A 22,916-nucleotide genomic window follows, 5' to 3' on the forward strand; every position below is an offset into this window, starting at 1 on the left:
AGAACTTAATGAACCAGTGATTAAGCTTTTTTCACTTTCAAGTAATTTCTGCCAAGGAAATAATTTATCTGGACACCAGCATGTTGGAGAAAAAAGTGTCAATTTCTTGCCTTTCCTTTAGTTGTTTCTGCTCCTCCACAAAAGTAAGTGATGCCCTTCCCTAAAAGGAAACAAAATTTAAGGAACCTTATGTTTAAAAAACGGGCAGCAGTGTTTTATAAGGTGTAAAAACACAAGGCAATAGCAAAGTGCTTTTAGACCTGATAAAACTTGTGCTGCAAGTTTTTTTAATGGCTTCAAAAACACTCCACAAAAAGCATGTCCTTCTGGACTCAGAAAAATGGTTCAAATTGTAAGAGGAAAACATTAGCATACAAGAAAAACAGGGTATGCCTTAAGAGAATTCTTTATGCAAAGAATACTAACGAAGAATGTTTTACCAGGTTATAAAGCTCATGCACATGAAGTTTTATCGGTGTTTTGATAGGCTATCAGGCTCATGAATTATTAATGAGTTTTTGGAAGTTCCATCTGGACCATAAACAAGTTCTTGCTCTTGTACCCAAAATAATAATTATGTAATAATGTTTGTCAACCAATGATAACACAGAAAAAATATGAAAGCATAACTATGATACGAATAATTGATGATTGGAGAAACTAAATGTTGAAGGGTCTACATATGTAGCTATCACAAATCCTTCCAGGAAGGGAGGAACTACATGTATGAATTACATGTAAGTAGCCACCACACAAACTGCTGCTGCATTTGTTGTGCTGTATGAATGGACCACAGTCAAATTCATGAGAAGACGATCCCCAGAACAGATCACAGGAAATACATGTACTTTAATTTCATCATGTATTCTTCTAAAATTTCCAGAAAACTTTATTAATTTTTCCAAATCCTACAAGTCACATGAGCCGGGCATTTGTACTTTCATTTGTACTATTATTGGCTCCCAATCCAGCTGGAACCAGCCATACTTAGTATTTTACTCTGTCTAACACCAGACAATTTTATTCGTCAATGGGGAACCCCTGGGAGTCAATGGGTTAACCATTCAGAGCCTGGATTAATTAACTCTTTCACTCCTATAAGGGCCACTGAGACTTACAGATTTTACTCTGTCTAACGCCAGACAATTTTACTAGTCAATGGGGAACCCCACAGGAGTGAAAGGGTCAAACATCGTCAATGGGTAACCCCACAGGAGTGAAAGGGTTAAACATCGAAACTTTATTATAATCCTTCTGTTGTCTCTGTTACACAGGCTTACCTCATGCATCTTGTCTTCATCTATTTCTTCATCACTCAGAAATGCTTCACTGTCAAATTAAAAATCCAAAACAACTTTTTAGAAAAAAAACATAAAAATTGAATTACCAGTCGGTTGGTTCAGTTGTTTGAACATCCGACTATTGCATGAGAAGTCATGGGTTCAAACTTTGGCCACAATAACACTCAGAGTCTTAAAATAACTGAGGAGAAAGCGCTGCTTTTGCAATTATTACACTTGCAAAGAGTAACTGTTAGATTTTCAGGTCTTCTCCATTAAGGATGATAAACCATACTGTACGCCCAATCTCATAGCCCTTCAATGTTCATAACCATGTGAGATGATAAAGAACACTAATATTATTTTCAATCAGTGGAATTGCATTTAAGAATCCTGCCTTGTAGTTTTTACAGCACTGTACTGTCACTTACATGTTTAACCTTCGGTCTTGACAAACTGCAAGACAGAGAGCCATGTGCAAGTCTCACATTTAGTCTGAGCACATGTTTCAAATAGCGCTGACAAACAGTGTTTTAAGTCTATGCACCCATTTAAAAAATTCTTAATGGTTAGCTTTCAATAACCGCGTTGCTCCCATGTTGACTCGCATGACTCGCATCCTGTACAACCTCACTTACCTTCCCTTCTCCAGCAACATCTTCCTCTCAAAATCTTTCAAATACAAGGGCTTCGTATGTTTGTTGTCCTCTTTATTACTCTCTTCAGATGAAGAACTGTCTTCTATTTAAAAAGGGGAAACAAAATCACCTTTTGGAAAATTCACCTTCCTAGATCATCATCATCAATCCAATTTTGATTCGGGTTTATCCCCGTAAACGGGGGTGGCCGGATTTACCCCACTTTGTCAGCAATCTTTCTAACTCCCACTCTCCATCTCGCTAGATTCATGGTGCCCTTTTTCTCCAAACCCACGCTCTTGCTCTCCTTCCCCACTTGCGTCTTCCACGTCTTCTTTGGTCGTCCTCGCTTCCTCTTGCCCTTCACTTCGAACTCCAACGCTTTTCTCAGAACATGCCCATCATCCCTCCTCAACACATGCCCGTGCCATCTCACTCCACTTGCCTTTGCCATATGAACCACTGTTTCCTTCAATCTCAACATCTCCATCAGGTCCTCTGTCCTCTTTTTCTCCATCAGTTTTGCACCACACTTTGCTCTCACCATTGCTCTCTCAGTCCTTCTCAAAACTGCTATCTCATTTTCCCTCAGACACCATGTCTCACTCCCATATAACATCGCCACTCATACACAACTCCGATAAACCATTCCTTTCATCTTCAGCGAGAACCTTTTTGAGTTCAGCAACTGTCCACATTCCCTGAACTTCACCCAGCCAATTCTTGATCTTGCTGTCACAGCTGCCTCGCAACCACCACTTGCATTCACCCTATCCACCAAATAACAGAAACCTCTCACTGCTTCCACCTCTTCACACAACTCCTCCACCGGTTCCACATGTAAAACATTACACATTAAGAACGGCGCCTACTATTGTTATTGCGCATAGGTTCTGCGCATCTCCAGATAATCGGATTTCCTATCGGCGATGCTTACTAATACACGGATATTTTTGCGTGGTTTAAAACTATCTGGAGAAAGTAAATCTTAGTAAGTACTTTTGGTATCCAAAAAGAAAATTGGGGGTAACCATGCATTTTTGAGAGATAATTAAGCTCCAATTTGAGAAAGGACGCCATACATTGCTATGTATTTTGAAACTTTTTACAAATATTATTCATGAATTCTATTTGAAAATTGCGTGGTTACCCCCAATTTTCTTTTCGGATTTCAACAACACTTGTTAAGATCTACATTTCCAGCATAATCACACACCCGGGAAAAAATATCTTTAATTGATAGGCGCCGTCCTTAATTTTACTCATTTCCTTCAATGACTTTCATTTGACACACCATGTCACTTTGATGGGTAGATTTACAGCAATGCTAATTAAAATGCACTCAACATTTCGTCTCAAATAGCATTGTTACAGCAAAGTTTACATTTGCACTTAAAACTATAAATTCTCCACCTAGATCAAATCACATTTGTATTTCTGGACATCTCAAATCCAAATATAAGTATTCTCATACCATCTTCATGATAGAAGTTGACATTCTTGGAATAAATCTTGGGGTCTTTGTTCTTTATCATAGAGAGGACAGTCAGGAAATCTTTCTCTTTCTCTGCCGTAACCTCCTGTAAATAATAAGCAATGAAAGGCCATGTGAATGACAGTACAATGAAATGCTAACTTCACGGTACGGTACATTGTATCTCTGTTTTATTTTCCACAGTCTAGTGGCCAACATGTTGCAAGAAAAAGTCCAGAAGCAGTCATTTCAGTGAAATATATTTATTTCCTGACATTAGCCTAACTTTGCAGCTTATCTTTCTTTCCCAAGGGTTCTTAATCAAAATTGACCCATGCTCTAGAATACAGAGAGAACTGTGATGGATGATTGAATGGGTAGGCATCTATGACAGTTTCCCCAAAAAAAATGGTATCAGTGAAGGATTAAAATAATTATTTAAAAGTAGTACAATGTAAGACACTTGATTTGTGTTGAAATTAAGCATTTTCGAAAAAAAAAAACCAACTTCTTACTAACTGAGCGCAAGGGACGTACTGGGGAATATTAGGGAGCTTACGAAATGACGACGCTGACGGCAACGACAAGGCTACAAAACAATAGGTTTAGTGAGCAAAAACAATGGCTCTGCACGTGCATTTTGCATTTTGGTACACTTCTTTGCCATCATCTCCAAAATGACGACGTGAAATAACCATACTCAAGGTTCTGTGGAGGACGTTAGCACATGACGATGAATTTTCAGTTCTCTCTCTACACTTCGAACCCACTCATACCAGTTTAATTCCTCGACAGTTACTACACATTTTTAATGCTACACGACATGAAATAGTTTCGTGGTGATATGAACTAATGTGATCTTGTATTTTTAAATGAAGTCCTCATAGCTATCGTCATCCTTGTTTCGTAAGCTCCCTATAGTCCCGAGGTCATTGCGGTACGGACTGAGCGCAGCAACGAGGTCTGTACAAAAACGACCTTGGGCCAACATTCCCCAGTACCGTCCCGAGCAAGTGATGTTAGTAAAATAATTGTTTATTATATGGCATTGTTTCTGTGAGTGATCAGACAATTCTCCGCTTCATGAATGTTTGTAATCTTCTTCTTCCATCAGCGAACTTTGAAATGAAAAATGAACTTTGATGTAAAACTAAATTTGGCTTGCTCGGGAGCCAATCCGCTTTTTGAAAACTTTTTGTGTTTCACTTAACTTGAATTCCTCAGGAGAGAGAAAAAATACGGAAACTGCTCGTTTCCATGGTGATGGTCCGTACTGTAAAATCCGGACCAAAAACCAGCCAATGAGAGTCCTCCATTATTAATTAATTTTAGCCTAAGAATTGCTTGCCAAAAATTATAATTACTCACTCTTCCATCTTCATCTTCTGATTCACAGGAGCTCGACTCTGATTCATCATCAAGAAAGTCATCTCCAAACTTCTCTTTTACTGTAAAAACAGTTAGAAGATTGTGTTGGCAGCACGGCACGTGCAAATCCGTCTACGTTTGCAATAGATACAAACTGGAGGTTTTCAAACGATTCCCTTGTCGGATGGTACGAATTTTTCGATTCAGTAAAGTAGTTCAATACTTACAGTGGTTGAGTTCTACTTTTTCCTTTTGTTTTTGGAGTTTCTCAGCAAAATCTTTGTTTACAGTGATTTTAAAATCTTCCGTGCTATTCCACGCCATCTTGGTTGCTGGATCTGTGTCATTTTAGGCAAAATATTTAACGTATCTATTCCTTTCTGCGTGTAACCGCAAGCGTTGAGGATCGCAGTAGCTTTGAAAAATGTCGGACAAAATCGTACGAGATGACTTTTATATTGGTTCCTTTTTTACGGACCATTTTAAATTCATCTTGATTTCTGTTTTAGATTTTAATTTGCCTAGTTTAGGATAACTTCTCTGTCGCTTTTTTTCGAGTACCAAGATGCTCTTTGGTCACAGTTCCCTTCTAGTCCTTCTCCTATTTTGTCAAATCATAGGTCTTTCGCTTTTTCTAAGGGGATTCTTTCCATTGAAGAAAGCTTCAAAAGGAAGGGCAACGCACGAACAACTTCCTGTGGAGCCGTCAGAGGAGAAATCGAGTCCTCCTCCTCCTCCAAAGTTTGGAAGATTGATCATCATGTTGATTGATGCTTTGAGGGCAGATTTCGTCTTCAATGAACGATTCAAGATGCCTTTTACACAGGAGATGATAAGAAGAAACGAGTCATTCAGGTAGACGGAAAAATTGATGTACAATGTAAAAACACAGTGCATATAGTCAGAACGGGAAAATTGTTTGCACTCCAATCTAAGGGGGTACATGTATTTACTGTACATGAAATTAAACCGGGACAAACTCAGACCAGCATGAGTTTGTATCGGCCTCCATAGATTTCTATCCATGCGTTTACATAAGACCGGCCTGACAATGAACTCAGACTGGTCTGAGATTCTCGTACCGGTATGAGTTTAAAGCGTTCTCAACAAAGCTCAGGCCGGGTCTAGAAACTTCAAGCCTGTATGCTTTTGGGTCAGCCATATAATATTTCTTAGACACAACATATTTTGTCTTGAAACCAGGCGCCAAGCATTTCATCCCGGTTTCGCGTAAACAGCTGCCAAAAATTTCATAGTGGTACAAGTTCAAACCGGTCTGAGTTCATCCCAGTCTCATGTAAATACCTCTGCCCTTAAACACCTTAAAATAGCCTGGTAAAACCATTAGCGAGCCCTCCCCTGTCACCACGTTCCCCCAGAGGGAATGGGGTATGTCTTGTAGATTGCAATCAGAAACCCGTAAGGGTTGAAACGTGTAACGGGCGTTCACAGCTTCCGAATATTCAGTGCGAACTGATTAGTTGAATGTCTCAGTGCTAAGTACCATATTTGGAAACCCCTCGCTCTTGTTGTTCCAAATATGGTACTTAGCAAATTGAACATTCAGAAGCTTGTTTCCCAGCACACAAGGGGCCGTTACACGTTTCAACCCTTGTGGGTTTCTGTTGCAATTTGGTTATTAATTTTACACGTATGTTAGTTAGATGGCTATTTGTGAATTTATATTTCCAGCATCACTGCTAGGAATATACATGTGTATTCTACATTTGTGCCAACATGGCATAGCAGAGAGAGGTCATCTGAGATACACCTCTCCCTTTTCTTCAACTTTTTGGTGAAGGCTATTAGCCATCTTCCCTCTCCAATATTCTTGCTACACTGCCACAAACACACAAAAAGTAATGTCCAAAGCAGAATTTTAAAACATTTTGATGAGAAAAATAATGGTTAAGATTTGCTGCAGTTGTAAAAAGGTAAATCTTTGCTTCCATTTTATCACAAAAATTCACTCAATTTGGTATATTTACATTCTGCAGCTTTTTGGCAAGGGCGCATCCACCAACAGTAACTTTGCCACGAATAAAGGTCAGTTGACATAAGAATGATGACCACAGTACGATGAAGAAGAAATTCTTTTTAGAACAAAGATTAATCCGTTGAACCCTAGCTCAGGTGCCCTAGGACACCGGGGGGAATTTCTGGGTGGGGATGTGCCACTGGGACCCTGGAACCCTTAGCCTATACCAGAGCTAGTTCAGCTGAATTTTGCTACCCTATACTAGAGTAAACTCCCACCAATTTCTGTCTAAATTCTGATTCTTGACAGTTAATAATATCCAGAGGAGTTTCATGATAGCCATTTATTGACACTGTTGTGGCTGAGTTACGTTAACTTAAACTTTGCCGATTTGATTTTTTTATATTCTTGAGTGGGAATTTCTGGTTTCCTTAGTCTTGATAAAATCTTCAACCCACTGTTCAGTTTTGTGAAAAATGATACTCTTTTCTAGACCGAAAGGCTATGATTTGTATACTCTATGCTAGAGTACACTGCTTGAATACCATACCCTTTACAGCGGCACATACCTATGTAGTCCATATATGGCAGTACCCACCCCGGGCCTATGACACCCCCAGTTGACGAGTAAAATCGTGTTGTGTCAGACATTGTAAAATCTGTCAAGTCTCACTCCCAGGGGTCAATGGGTTAACCCTTTCCCCCCTAAGAGCAACATTTTACTCTGTCTAACGCCAGACAATTTACTCATCAATGGGTGAAAGGGTTAAATAAAATTGAGGGTGGGGAATGTGACTGGCGCTGCTGATGCTGTCATCAGTGTTGGAAACACTTGCCTCTCAGAACTGTGTCTTGAGTTCGATTCAGTGACATGGCAATATTTGAAAAGAGGTGAAAACGTTCTCTGGTTAAAAGGACTAAAACATAAGCTTTTGGCTATCAGTCTTAAAGCCTTAAACGAATAAAAAAGATGGAGCATGAATGGAAATTATTATACATGTATGTATGTAAAGGGCTGCGAAAACTAGAATATAAAAGAAGTGTGAAAAAATCTAGGGGATAAAATGTAAATGATGTCTAATTATAGCAAAATGGGATGATTTCAATACTCCCATTTTGTCTTCACTTCCATTCACGTTCCAACTTTTTCATTCATTTAAGGCTATAGACTGATAGCCGAAAGCTTATGCTTTAATCCTTTTAACCAGACAATCTTTTTTACTGTACCACTTTTCAAATAATTAGTATGTCCTCTAATGCATGGTTACAGCTCTTTTTTTTTTACTCAACATGGCAACAATTTACATATACATGTATATGATTGAAAGAGAGAAATGATCCTCACACTTATCAAAACAATTTAAGCAATAATATTAACTTCTTACTAACCGAGCGCGAGGGCCGTACTGGGGAATACTGGCCCGAGGTCGTGGCAGTACGGACCGAGCGCAGCGAGGTCTGTACAAAAACGATGGAGGGCCAATATTCCCCAGTGCGGCTCGAGCTAGCTCGGTTAGTAAGTAGTTTATTATATGGGTTTTTAATTACCATTTGCTTTGTTTTTGCAAGCCTGTAATCGGCCCGTGGGCATTACGGGAGAATAATGCCCTACAATTCAGTCACAATTAGCCAATCAGAGCGCACGTTATATCGGCTACAAACACAAGCCATATAATAATGTGTCTTGTAAAACACCTGGAAAACTCAGGTGGCTCTAACGCGATTGGAACCCATGATCTCTGTGATTCCAATGCAATGCTCTACCAACTGGGCTATGAAGCCACTCAGTTGGGAGCAGGTCAATTTGTAGGACTCATGTCACTGTTCCTGTTTCTCTCTTTCATGTTTAGCCTGCACTTCAAATATCTACATTCTTTCAGTAGTTTATACGTAGGCTGAGTTTGTGATTCTCTACTCTGCTCCAAGAGTCTTTTGATCAGTTACTCTACATGTAGGTTCTGCTTTCCTGTGGACAGGGTTCGTACGCGTCTTGAAAACCCTTGGATTCCAAAAGTCCGATTTCAAGGCCTTGAAAGTACTTGAAATTGATTCTGGTCCTTGAAAGTTCTTGATTTTTTATTGATCAAGATTGAAAAATATTAATGCTTTAAGGTCTTAAAGTAAATGAAAGCCAGTGAAAACAAATGTTCAGGTAAATAAAGTATAACGTTCTTGAATTTTGCTTGGTTTGTGGTAAATTCCTATTTAATTAAAAGTCCTTGAAATTTGAAAGTAGGGTCCTGGAATGTCCTTGAAAAGTCCTTGACTTTTTGGTCCTAAAAAGGGTACGAACCCTGTGTGGAAACCAACATTACCTCTACATTTGTATGTACCGGTACTCGTATAGTCTCCCCAGCTACATGTGGTGGAAACACTTTGCATGCTTGTAAAAAGTGAATAGGGAAGGAAAGTTTATTTGCATCACCTGGCAGTGTCACTTGTATTAGAAATGAACAAGTCATGGCCCCTCACCAAGGTGTATTACAGGGTAGGGTAGTGTGGGGTAATGAGAGTTTAAAGTTTATTGGACTTACATGTATTCTGATCACTTTTCTTATACACAGAAAAGGGAAATGGTAACAAAATTTGGATTTCATTTAGTGATATGCAATCAACGTATTGACACGCAACCGATGTGTCAGTCAACAGTTTGTAGAAATAATGCAAAGAAAGCTATTTTCTTTTCTTGCAGGCACTTGTTACTGGTGGAATTCCAGGTTTTATTGATATGGTTTTCAACATGGATTCAAATTCTTTACAAGAAGATAACCTGATTGACCAGATGAAGCAGGCAGACAAGAAGATTGTATTCTATGGCGACGACACATGGATAAAGCTTTTCCCGGAACACTTTATACGAATGGATGGAACAACGTCATTCTTTGTCACAGATTACACTGAGGTAAAAAGAAAACAGAACCAAGTTTTGGAATGGGTATAAACTGGAAACAGAAGTTCTTATAATTATTCACATTTCTGGACGTGCATTTATCAGTGGCTTATGTGATAAATTAATATTATTGTTCACCTTACACAGAAAGCAAAGGCAGAGAGAATCGAGTGCCTTCTTTTTTACTGTTATTCCTCAGGTTGATAACAATGTAACAAGGCACATTGATAAAGAACTTAGAAGCAACGATTGGGATGTAATGATTCTTCACTTCCTAGGCCTTGACCATATAGGACACATTGCTGGGCCATCCAGTCCCTTAATTGAACCAAAGCTACTTGAGATGGACAACATCATGGAACGCCTTTACAAAGCTATGCTTAGTTGGGATCATGAGAATGAGGCCCCTTCTTTGTTGGTGCTCTGTGGTGACCACGGAATGAGTGACGCTGGCAGCCATGGCGGTGCATCATTACCAGAGACAAGCACACCCTTAGTGTTTTTGAGCCCTTTGTTTGAACATGGTGAGGGTGGCATTTTTTCCAGGAAACAAGTTCAACAAATTGATTTGGTGCCAAGCTTGAGTCTCCTTCTGGGGCTTCCAGTACCTCAAAGCAGGTAATTGACTAAACTGCATGGAATTAGCTTAGTGTGATACTTTGTCAATGCGTTTTCTGATTATTAGTCGAGAACCGGTTTGACTAGTTGAGATGCTGTTGTTTGCACCGCGCTTGTCACATACATATCTGTCGCACATTCTCGTTTGTTGACTAATTATTCACTTGCTAATAATGTAGTGCTTACGGGCTCCCCAAAATACGGCGAGACTCGTAAAACTGTCCTACCGTAATACACACTAAATCGTCCAATGAGATATTTTAAATTTTATTACTCGCAAATCTTTCTTACGGTGCTTAATTTACCTTTATTACCTCATTCGATAAGACCAAAATTTTGTATTTTCCTTTCCACCAATGCAGCACACAAGTTCCTTTAGAAAAATAACTTCTCTATACAACATGGAAGTACTCTTGAATGATTGCTTCTTCATAAAGTTAGAACTTTTTTCTTAGTTACTAAATGTGCTATTGTTGTTGTATTCACAGTATTGGTGTTGCCATCCCAGACCTCTTTCACTTTCATTCATCAAGGGAGAAGCTAAGAGCTCTGCAGCTGAATGCCCATCAACTGTCTCAAACACTCATTGCAAATGGCCACTCGACTAACAGCTTGTGGGAATTTCAACATGCTATTAAACTGCATTCTGATTGGCTGAGATCATCAGCTACCGATCGAAACGGGAAACTTATTGAGACCATGGCCGGAAAGGTTGCTAAGCAGTACATTCTGGCACTTGAAAAGATGAGCAGTCACATGACTGTCTCGTTGTCAAGATATGACCTCCATGCAATGGTCTGTGGGATGGGAATTCTTGTGCAAACCCTGTTTTGGCTTTCCTGTGGCTTGTTTGAACTTTCATCACAAAAGAGGACTGAAGATCGGCCCAGCGCAATCGTGACAAGTGCTTTTGTTCTAAGCGGTGTCGTGCTGTGTGTTGCTATTCTTCATTTATTGACTTGTTCCAGTACATGGACCGGTAAGGAATAATAGATGCTTAAAAGGACTAAGGCCCGCCTTTTTTCAAACATGGTGATTTGGAGTGAGTGATTCTGGCACAGTGTCCACACGAGCTTAGGTCAAGGTTTGCCTTATTAAAAACCCAATGACATCTTGGACGGGTGGAAAGGCCACGTAAGGCTTCTGTGGGAGTTTATGCTTCAGGCGCGCGCGCGCAGTACCAGTTGTAAGTTTAGCGTACTGTTGTGTACAAAAATTCGGGAAGTTTGGCTTACGGATACCTCTTATGTGTTATATACGAGCTGAAGCTGGAAAAGTTTCAGTAGTATTCAAGAAGCTAGTATTGGTATCGGCTGTACCTCAACCCTCGCCTTTATTAACGCTTCTCTCGTCACATATCTTTGTCGTATCTCGGTCACTGGTCGATTGTAAACCCAACCTTGCGAATGACTCAGATAGGAAATGACTTGCGAGCAAACTGTCAGGGGCGAGCATGCGCCTTGCACTTCGTCCGTGATGTACCATAAAGCTAATCGGATGATGGTGAATGATAGCGACTGTGTTTTTTTTTCCTTTCAGGTGGAAGTGACGTATTATGTTCAGCGAATAGTGTTGAATCATTGGTTTACACAGCAGTAATTACTTTGCAGACGGGAGTTACGATTTCATCCGTTTTGCTTTACTTCCCACGATTGCTATCCAACCACTTATCTTTCCTATCATCAATTTTATCGACGTCTGCAGCAATTTTCCAAAGATGGCCTCATAGCTTCCTGGTAGCAGGAACGTTGCTGCATACTTTGAGCCTTTTGTCTAGTAGTTTTGTCGAAGAGGAACATCAAACTTGGTATTTCTTTACGTCGACGTTAGTTATTGTTGTGTTCTCCGAGAAAAATACATCATTCTGGACAAGGAAGAAACTAGGCTATTCAGATTTAGGCAAAGAAAATGGCTTCCAGTCGGAAGGTGCGGAGAACAAAACTTATCGGACTTGTAAGAGTTTTAAATCATTTAATCATGAAAAGTATTTTATGAACGACGGGTGTCGCAAAAGTCATGGCACCTTTGCTGGCGAAAAGATAGATTGTTATGAAATTAGAGATGGAGCCATCACAGAAGCGGTCTCAAACGAAAGTGCACATTTCTCAAGGGAGGGGACACACAGAGAGACGCCTAGGAATGAATTGTTGCGGATTTCTTTTGTTATCCTTCTTTTCTTGGGTTTAAGAAGATTATGTCGAGCTTGGAACCAGACTGGGATAAAATGGGCCGACAGACCCGATATTGGAGATTGGCTTGTTAAGCCAGATAATAAGACAGCGTTATCTGTGACCTATTTCTTATCATTGTTGTTCATTATTTGCTTTCGCTACAGCCGCCAAGACATTGTAACTTCGGTAGTATTCATCATCGGTACTGCGCATGCTTATCTCTATCGCACTGTCACAGGGAATTTACAGTTACTATGGCTACCAAATAAACCAATCACAAAGGGGATTATCGAGGCGCGTCTTTCATATTGTTGCGTGGCAACCATAGTGGTGTGGAATGTGATTCAGTTATATAACACCAGAAACAGTGAAAGGAGACGAATTTTCAAAGAGTATATCTATGATATATCTATATCGTTTGAGGGACTTGTCTGCGGTTTTTTGCTTTTACAAATACTCTTACAACGACCTCATAACGTTGCAATGTTGGCTGTCTTTGTCGTTCAAGAAAATTTGATGAGTGAAATACTCTGGAACAGGTACGTATGATTTAACCGTTGCAAGGATAAATTGTCGTCCGTGGAGGTATGCGTAATTGACCAGGTATAGCATTCTCGGTTGCGCGATTGCACTCGCAACCGATCTCGCCTTAACTCATTCCGCTCGGTGCCCACGAAAAGTTGTCTTGGTAATGATTTCGTGCGATCATTACAAAGCCATAAATTAGAAGTCAAACCACAGATACCCCAAATCGTGTGCAGAAAAATTTAAGGTCTTGTATTTCGCAAAATAACTACGTGAAAGCGAAAAGTATGAGCGCATTTTGTATTTAAGTAATGGTAATAGGACTGAGTGATGTCCAATTCAGACTGTAATCATGCAAGTGATAACAAAATCGGACGACCGCGTAGCAGTAGCAGTATGATTACAGATCAAAATGGACATCACTCAGTTCTATTTAACAATTAGACCCGTAGCCCTTGCGGGCTACGGGTCAATAGCCCATTCGGCTTCGCCTCATGGGCTATTGACCCGTGGCCCTTGAGGGCGAAGGGTCTAATTGTTTTAGTATCACCCAACTAGTCGGGCAGAAAAGGCAATAAAAAAGTTGGCAAATGCAAGTTGAAGAAATATTTATTTGGGAATAAAACGAAAGAAATCGTCACGCTTTTCGCTACTCGAGGACTATTACTAATGGTCCTCTAGTAGCGTAGTCAATCAAAATGCAGCATTTGCATTAGTCCACTAGTTGGGTGATACTAATACCAATTAATCATAAAAATTACAATTTCCGAGAAAGAAGAGCCGATTTATAAAAGAAAGGGAAAATTACATTAGAAGACCGACAAAGGAGGTGTAAATTGTTTAATGTCGCTCTGAAACAAAGAAAGAAAGCCCCAATTTGGGAGTCCGTACACTGTTTCTGTGGTGATTGAAACCAAGGCTGTGATTGCTTGATTTAAACTACAACTTTGAATAAAGGTAAAAAAGGTAAAGTCTGGTTACAAGCCAGTGGCCGAACACGCCGAAGCCTACACTGTATCCCCGGTTTCCGTAGCATGAAGCGACTAGGAGTATTTCTTCTCCCCCCTGGATGGGATGCTAGTCCATCGCAACTTTGAATGTGATTGGCTTATTGAACTGTCCGATAACCACTTGGCAAGTGAATTTATGGAAAAAATAGGAGTTTTTTTAAACCAATCACAATCGAGGAAATTGTAATTTTTATGATTAAACTGCTTACCTTGCTTCATGTCTGAGGTTTCTTGTCCTTTGCGTGTTTTCTGCCTCTTAAAGCGATGTTTCGGGGAGTTTTTTTCGATATCAGCGTTGCTTCTGTATACATGCAACAATATAATATAAAGAAGCAACACTTACACGGAAAAAAAGTCCCCTAAAAATCCCTTAAAGGAAGTAGTTTAGGTTTAAGTAAAGATAATAATGAACAGTGTCTATCAATGCCAGTGTCTGAAAGTACCGTATTACACATTACAAGTGTTACATTGAATAATACGAAAGCTTACTTCAAGGGCCGTTTTCTCCTTGTAACTGAAAGCAGCTGGTTCGTGCTATCGCTGTTGTTCATTATTCGGTGTCTAAACAGTCGTTTTTAAAAACTTCTTGCCAGCTTTCAGACTGGGTTTTAGATTGTAGATGCTGCTAAAACGCATAGCTTTTTTCCCCAGAAAAGTTAACCTCAGCGAGTTAAGAACGAAATTTGTGTACGCGACGCGGATGCGCCAAAATTCGCGCCAATTTTTATGTGTCACGTAAAATTGCTAAATATGCTTCCGGAAATTCCCGATTTTTTCCCTAAATATCCCGAAAATATCTGCCTTTAATTCCATAAATAATACAGCAATAACCTAACAAAGTATAAGGCAATAGAGGAAATTAAATTCAACGGGGTCCTTGTAAAGCGTACAACAAAACTCTAAACTATTTATTTTCAACATACATGTGTCTATGACATATATTAAATGGGGAATACTGCTGCGTGTGATTACTGCAAATGGAGGCTTAAATTTTGCCCATCAAGAAGCTTAACCTTGTAATTTTATGCTGAAAGGCAGCAAAGGCCTAGTCGCTTTTGGAGTCTAAAATCTTGAGAAAACTTTTTCTGATCAGTAATTGCAATTCAAGGTTCCCTTAATCCAGGATTAGCTTAATAAGCGCCTTAGAAAAACTGGTCCAATGATTCGCATGTAAACCGTTCTTTTACCATGTGTCGTTAATCTCTGCTTAATTGCCGCCTCTCTTTTCTTTTAGCGAAGAGAAGCCTTGGGCAATCGTTCTGAGCTCTCTGTGGATGGGCCATGCGATGTACTTCTCTCTGGGCAACTCCAATAGCCTGGCGTCTGTCGATATCTCAGCGGGTTACGTGGGTCTGGAGGATTTTGTCCCTGGTGTTATGCTACCTCTTACGTATGTAGCCACGTACTGTGGACCCTGTCTGTGGATGGTCGCTGGAGTTTTGTCAGTAGTTCGAAATGCCAGGGATGTCACAAGGTACGTTTTACTTTAGTTTTAACAGAGATTTCGATTTCACCGTAAGCAGGAAGTAACTTGTATATCATTCTATTTTAGTACTTAAGTGATACACATTCAATTAACGTAAAACAAATCATCTGTGTGGCTAAGATGTTCGTTACAACCTCTCGAACTTGTGTTGTTTGCCCCCTCACAAGTGTGAAGCTAATTTGCATGATAATAGTAAATCCAATATGGCGGCCATCGTGAATAAGGTCTATTAAAACGGCACGTGGTTTACATCGCAAGCGCTAAACTAAACTAGTCATCGCTTACTCTTGTCAAGGGCATCCAACCAGAAAATTAAGCCAAAAGCCTTTGAGAGACATTAATTTCTAGGCTCCTTGTAATGTATAAAGGCTGTGTAAAGAGATGTTTTTATCACCAAGAAGAATTGAAGTCTCCGAAAATTTTAGGGAATGAAATCTTCATTTCAGAAATTGCTAGCTGAAACGTGTGACGTTACCTTCTAAGAACTTCCAGCCGAACCATTTGCTCCTCCGAAACTGCTTGGGGAGCTTTTTAAGTGCCAAAAATTGTAAAAATATCCCTTCCGAAAACATAAGGCACTACATTTCCCATGGTTGCGAATCTCTTAGGCGATGTTTTAGTAAAAAAATCTGTGGCTGTCTGGCAACGTAGACCCGAAATTCTTAGACCAGTTTGACTCTCCCGAACACTGACATATTTCATCGAAGATTATCGTTGGGTTTAGGGTTCGGGTTTTGCTTCTGCAGACTTCCAACGAAAATGTCACCTCAAAATATATTATTCACGTCGTACAATGTGGGCGAAGTATCTTAGAAGTAAATCGATGAGAGCGGTTTCAGAGTGAAAACAGAGAATGAAAGATTCTCGGTTGCATGCTTACGTTGTCGTCAAAACCTAAAATTTGGTGATTTCACGTCGTCGTTATGCAGAGGACCGCAAAAATATGTGGTAAAATCTGTGCTGCAGGTGCAGCCCGATTATTTATGCTCCTTTTTAACCAATGATATCATTGTTTTGTGGCATTGCCGTCGCCTTTACCGTCGTAGATCTCAAGGTTCCTACTGATCATGACACGACACCGTATCCATAGATACAACAAACTAGTACCCAGTACGCTTGCGTGCGTCAAACATGTTTTGAGTATCTGTCAAAATGTGCAAAACATCGGTCACCAAACACGAGAACAAATGAAATGTTTTACGTTGCTTTAAAGTGCCCCTCACCCCAAAATATTTCTTTCGCTTAAATGAATCTTTACACCTGTTCGAGACGCATTGCGATCATTTTTTCCTTTTTCTAGCAAATTTTGCCATTTTTTTGGCTTCGAAAGTTGCGAAAATCCAAGCATCTTTTGTTCACGACCGAGTCAGAAGGGGAGTGGGTCTATTCCTGATTTGACGTCACAATCTACTTTGCATGCATGTTTACAAACACTTAATGCATGTAAATCAGTTTTTGACGTCACATCAGGAATAGACCCACTCCCCTTCTGACTCAGTCGTGAACAAAAGATGCTTGGATTTTTGCAACTTTCGAAGCCTATAAAATGGCAGGATTTATTAGAAAAATGAAAAAATGGCCGCATTGCGTTTCGAACAGGTGCAAAGAATCATTTTAGCGAAAAAATATTTTGGGGTTAGGGGCACTTTAACAAACTTTTGACAGAATCGAGAATCGTACCCAACACGTGAAAACATGTTAAAACAGCACAAAACATGGTGACCAAACGGGAAAATGTTTCGCCACCCAACGATTCTTTAACATGTTTTACCGTAAACATCTGGCCCGAAATGGGCGAAGCATGGTTAGCACTAACCAGCGTCGTTCATGTCGTACAATGTGGACTAAGTAACCTAAAAATGATAAAACGGTACGAGCCGTTTCTGAGTAAAAAGAGAAAATGAAAGATTCACATTTGTAAGCTCACGTTGTCGTCATAACCTCGAATTTAGTGATTTCACGTCGTTGTGAAGAGTACCACAAAAATATGTGGTGAAATGCGCGTCACACGTGCAGCATGATCCTTTTTCCTCTTTTAACCAAATGATATTGTTGTTTTGTGGCGTTGTCGTTGACGACCACGTCGCAGGTCTCAAAGTCCCTAACATCATTGGTTAAAAGAGGGAAAAAATCGTGCTCTATGAGTGGCATGCATTTTTGCACATATTTTTGCGGTATCTGAGGTTTCCACACAACGTGAACAAGCAAATGTGAACCTTTTATTCTCTGTTTTACTTTGTAACCGCTGGTACTAGTTTATCTTTAGGATACTAACTTCGCCCACATACACATTGCACCGTGACGACGTGAACGATATGGAATAATCGCAAAAGACTTACAAACAGTCCAAAGCGTTAACGTGCGCCCTCGTAGATCTTAACTTAAGTCCCTAGTAGGGAGTTTAAGTATTGAGGAGCTTACGCAAGGACGAGGACGACACCAACGAGAACGTCGTCTAAAAAAATATTATTTCCCGTTATTGTAATAACTTCGTTATAACCCCAAGTCGTTCGGAATGGAAAGTGTGTATCAACATTTGCAGGAATAAAAATGGCATGAATTGTGTGGTTGTTTGAGGAGAAAGTTAAAAATGTTTCGTCGTGTTCTCACGTCCTCTACACAACCTGAAATTTAATTGGTCAATTCACGTCATTAGGGAGTTTAAGAAACCACGACGGCTACGGCGACGAAAAAGTCACTTCAATTATAAGTTTGAGCTATTCTAAGTACTTCATGATTATTCCATCTTGTCTATATTATTCAATATGAGCGAAGTGTGCTATAACTGGATTGGTACGAATAGATTTGAAGTAAAGAGTGAGACTGAAAGAATCGCCGTAGTTTGTCCACGTTGTCGTCAAAACCTTAAAATTGCGGTCATTTCACGTAGTAGTTTTGACGAGTACGGGAGGGAATTGTTCAAAAATGCGTGCCGCACGTGCAGCACGATCATTTTGGTTCTTTAAACCAATAATATTACTGCTTTTGGCGTTGTCGTTGCCGTAGCCGTCGTCGTTTCTTAAGGGAGCTTAAGCAACGACAACGGCGACGGCAACGAGAACGTCACAATTTTGCATATTTAGTGGGTAAAAACAATAGCTTTGCACGCCCTGCACGTGCGTTTTTCACTTTTGTCCATTTCGTTGCCGTCGTCAGCAAAACAACAACGTGAAATAGCCAAGTTTTTGGTTTTATGAAGAACGTCAGCACGTCAGGATAAATTTTCATTTTCTCGCCAAAAATGAAGTGCCGTTCCGACTGGTCTCATCTTTGAGGAATTACCACACCCTTGTCATATTAAAAACGTTGAAATAGTCACGAAGCGATTAAAATAACGCAAATTTATATTTTGAGATGAAGTTCTCGTTGCCGTCGCCGTTGTCGTTGCTTAAGCTCCCGTTAAACTGCCTGTTGTCAGGACGAGGACGGCAAAGAAATGTACCAAAATGAAAAACGCACGTGCACGGCGTGCAGAGTTTTTGTTTTTGCTCATTAAAGTTATTGCTTTGTGGCGTTTTCGTAGTAGCTGTCGTCGTCCTTGCGTAACCTCCCTATAAATAGAGACCTTTATCACCGAAGTTTTCGGGATATACCGCAAACCGCGGTTTGCGGTTAGTCGTTTGCCGTTACAGGTTAGCTCGATTTTGAACTTTAGCAAGCCGTTCCTGTTATGCACATCGACGCCGCCGTCTTGGATTTTTCATTGCTACAACTTCTCTCAAATCAAACAGCTAAAATTCTCCCAAAACTAATATTTGATCTTCAAAATTGTTCCCGATAGATAGCAAACAGATGTAACAACATGATTGATATGGTCAAGCGGTGGTCTGATTGATCTCTGGCTTTAGTATAAATACACAGGTGATTATACAAAATCGCGCGCTCTCATTGGCTCGCTATCTCGGATTATCAGCCGATAATCACCTCGACGGACAAAATGGCTGCCAGTAGTCGTTTTGCCACGGTTAGTGAAGATGATTTCGCGTTGAAATGTTTTTTTTTTTCCCTCTTTTTTTGAAATAATCACCTGTGTATTTATACTGAAACAATTATTCGCCTCAGGCTCCGTGATTATCGGCGAATATTGACCTCGACTTCGTCTTGGTGAATATTCACCGATAATTACTTCGCCTTCGGCGAATAATTCTTAAATAATAAAACGCTACCGTAAATCACTTACCGCAAGAACGGTGTCTTGAAGTTGAAACTCGAACCGCAGACTGCAAACGTGACGGCAAGGACAAGATCACGTGATTTCCTGAGGTTCGCGGTTCGCGGTATGGCCCGATAAGTTCGTTGCTAAAGGTCTCTAATGTGCCGCCGAAAACGTCACTTCAAAAATGACTTGTGCGTTATTAAGTACTTCGCCATCGTTCCATCTTGTTTACGTTATGTAACATGGGTGCAGAATCCGTAAAGTGGATTGTTACTAACGGTTTTGAAATAAAGATAGAGAATGAATAAATCACTCTTAAATGCTCACGTTGTTTTCGCCAAAACCCAAAATTTCCCCTTTTCACGTTGTTGATTTGTTGAGTATAAATTTAAAGGGAAATAAACAAAAATGTATGCTGCACGCGCAGTTCCATTATTGTTCCTCTTTTGCTTTCTGGCGTTGCTGTTTCCATAGCTATGTTCGTTTCTTAAACTCCCTACTACTAAGCGCGCGAAAACATGACAATCGATTTGTTCTTATTTTAGGCCGAGCACCCAGCATTGTACTGAAAATCACAGCAATGAAAAAATAATCTACGCTCAACTGTAAATCGCTCTATTCCGTGCACATGGATTCTTTACAACAAAGAGTATTTTATTCTCTATCTTTACGTTGAAAGCGGTCGTTTCAGTCTAGTTATAGGATAATTCACCCATTTGGCTCAACGTGAAGGAAATGGAATAATCGTAAAATACTATCGCTATCGTATAACTCAAAGTTATACTTTTTCTTTGGCGTTGCGGTCCGGCTTAGTTTCTTATCAACTCCGTGATTATTACAACTACCGAGGGAATATTTCAAGGAAGCAAGCAGCGGCAAGGAACTATATAAGGCTAATTCAACGTTTAATCATTTCTTTATAGTTTACAGAAGTCTCTTCTCCAAGCGTGCTACGTCATCCTTCTCTCCCAGTCTTTGGTCTTGAGCGTCTATTGCACGTTGGTATTTAGTCAGCGGTATCACCTGTTCGTTTGGAGCGTGTTTTCGCCGAAGTTGCTGTACGAGGCAACGAAAACCCTGTTGAGCACTTTATCCGTTGGCACTGTTCTTTGTTTGATGCATTTCCTAATGAGAATAACACGGTTGGACCTTGAGAAGACAAAGTGAAAACTACGGGCCGGTTCAGTAAACAAGGTTTAACTTAAACCGCGGATTACAATAATTATTTTAACTTTTAAACGTCATAGAAGATGATGATGACGACAACTTTAATGTGATACACTATTACTGGAGATCAGCCCCTCCCCCGGGGGTGGGGGAAGGGGGGAATTTGCATATGAAGGGGCGAAGAGTCTTGTCGGAAATTGTGAATTAAACCCCTAAAGGAGACCAATCTGGGCGTAGCCCAGGCGTTTTTTTTTACCCCTAAAAGAGGCCTTATTTAAAACATATTTTATTTCTTAGCGTGCAGCCCTAAACACGCCCTTCGCGGTTACAAATGATTGCGTTTTGCCCAGAACACCCTAATTGAGACCAAAATCCGAAATTTACAGCCCTAAACCCTACGACGAGCTTCCCCCCTACGACGAGCTTCCCCCCTCCAACCCCCGGGGGAGACCAAAAGTTTATATTGTGGTTCGAGGAAATTTTAAGAATTAAAACAGGCCATAAACACCAATGAATGAATGAATGTAGTCGCCGCACCAGGTTATCGACTCCTCTTTAAGAGGGTGCGTTTTGTAAATCTTTTTTGTGTGAGGTATGCAGAGACCTCTATCACTGCATTACAAAATAACTGATTGCTCCGTTTCAAACAGCTTCATCAAAATCTCTGTTCAAAATGCTTATCGATTCCCATTAGATCGAAAAGCGTCATTTGTAGCTCTTTCCATATCAAGACCTGTATTTCTCGTTTGGAATCAAGTCTTTATTATCATTGCGGTGACAATCACAGATAACTGTACAGCCTTTTAAACTACATCACAATTATTTTCTAAAGAGCTGATCATAGTGTCCACTGATGATATCAAATCTCGTATAACTGGAACAGAACTATATATACAAGAAGGCAATGAATACGATCGCTAATATGGCTAGTTGAACAAAAGATATATTAAGACCATTACAAAGAAACAGACTGTTTAACAATAAAAAAACAAAAGAACGCAACAGATAAAGAACTTATCTTTGTAGTCAATGGTACACTAAACGGGAGGCTATTTGTTCGCTGTGAAAATGGTACAAGCTAGCGTGAGGCTATTTGTTCGCTGTGCCAATGTTTTTACTTTGTCTTCAGAAGAAGTCCAATATTGTCCAATATGGACCGATTTTTTTCGCATGCTCCCCCCCCCCCCCTCATCAGAGTATTTTTTTGAAAGGGCTTCCCCCCCCCCTCCCTTGAATAAAAAAAAATACATACGGCATTAAAAATGTTACTGCATTAGAATTTCGTTTTGTTACATTTAACGTAATTTATCGAAAGAAACCTGAAAGCTAGAAAGCTGCTTTTAACAAATCCTCACTCAAAAGAATGAAAAGTCAATTTCAGCTCTCCTTGTTACTGCTCGTCCTGAGCGTGTTGTAACTGGCCTCTCGCCTACATATTCCTCGTCTGAGGCGACAAAAGCAAGAGCGACAAAGTTGTTAATATTCAAGACTGTTATTATGGCACGTTCACTGTCAAAATAAAAAAAGCTGTCGAGAAGTTTTCTTGTTACCCTGGAACTGTTTTAGCATATTTGTTATAATAAAAGAGCACACTTTTTCTTCAATTTGTTAACATCTCTTATCCTATTTTTAATCTAATTTTTTCGTCCGCCCCCCTCCCCCCTTTCCTTCATTATTTTTTTCGGGTGCCCCCCCCCCCCCCTCCCCTTCAAGCCAGTTTTTTTGATTGCCCCTCACCCCCAATCCCACCAGTCCCCCCTCTCATAAAAAATGAACGGTCCCTAAAGAACGATATTTGCTCTAGTGTTCATGTTGTTTTTTTTTATTTCATTGCGGTCATCCACTAGATTAGCCACTCCTACGGCTTCACTCACTATCTAGATATTTGTACTTTATTTTCTTTATTCGCGATTTTTTTTTTCTGTAAATCTTAACTTTTTCAGGCCTAGTTTATACGTCGAATTTCAGACGAAAAAAATCGAAACGAATTTAATGCAAGGAGTTAAATTCGTCTGAATAGCAACGTATAAAACCGTCTGTCATAATTAAATTCGTCCAGGCGGATACAATTTCGGACTTGATGCAGAGTTACTCTGCTTGATGACATATGATTTCAATATGTGTATTCTCAGTTATTTTTACAAGAATTCATCAA

General features: G+C 39.9%; 2 protein-coding genes across 3 annotated transcripts in view; one reads left to right on the forward strand and one right to left on the reverse strand.

Annotated features, from left to right (window-relative positions):
• Window positions 1-5,122, reverse strand: part of LOC137974156 (protein KRI1 homolog) — a 19,231-nt gene extending 14,109 nt beyond the window's left edge. Inside the window, exons 1-6 of one of the 2 annotated variants that reach the window (XM_068821048.1) lie at window positions 4,988-5,122; window positions 4,761-4,840; window positions 3,393-3,498; window positions 1,919-2,018; window positions 1,281-1,329; window positions 111-160 (exon numbers count right to left, since the gene is read on the reverse strand). In XM_068821048.1, the coding sequence (XP_068677149.1) occupies window positions 111-160; window positions 1,281-1,329; window positions 1,919-2,018; window positions 3,393-3,498; window positions 4,761-4,840; window positions 4,988-5,084 (482 nt within the window). In that variant the 5' untranslated portion in view covers window positions 5,085-5,122. Of the gene's footprint in view, window positions 1-110; window positions 161-1,280; window positions 1,330-1,918; window positions 2,022-3,392; window positions 3,499-4,760; window positions 4,841-4,987 lie in introns of both variants that reach the window. The other variant, XM_068821047.1, reaches the window with a different exon arrangement.
• A 51-nt stretch (window positions 5,123-5,173) lies between these two features.
• LOC137974155 (GPI ethanolamine phosphate transferase 2-like) lies at window positions 5,174-20,895 on the forward strand. Its single transcript, XM_068821046.1, has 8 exons — window positions 5,174-5,615; window positions 6,758-6,806; window positions 9,431-9,640; window positions 9,828-10,246; window positions 10,735-11,225; window positions 11,786-12,956; window positions 15,187-15,426; window positions 20,518-20,895. Exons 1-8 carry the CDS (start codon window positions 5,326-5,328, stop codon window positions 20,759-20,761), a joined length of 3,114 nt encoding a protein of 1,037 aa, XP_068677147.1. The 5' UTR covers window positions 5,174-5,325; the 3' UTR covers window positions 20,762-20,895.
• Window positions 20,896-22,916: the final 2,021 nt, after the last annotated feature.

This window comes from Montipora foliosa, chromosome 10 (assembly GCF_036669935.1).
Source record: "Montipora foliosa isolate CH-2021 chromosome 10, ASM3666993v2, whole genome shotgun sequence".
NCBI lineage: Eukaryota > Metazoa > Cnidaria > Anthozoa > Scleractinia > Acroporidae > Montipora > Montipora foliosa.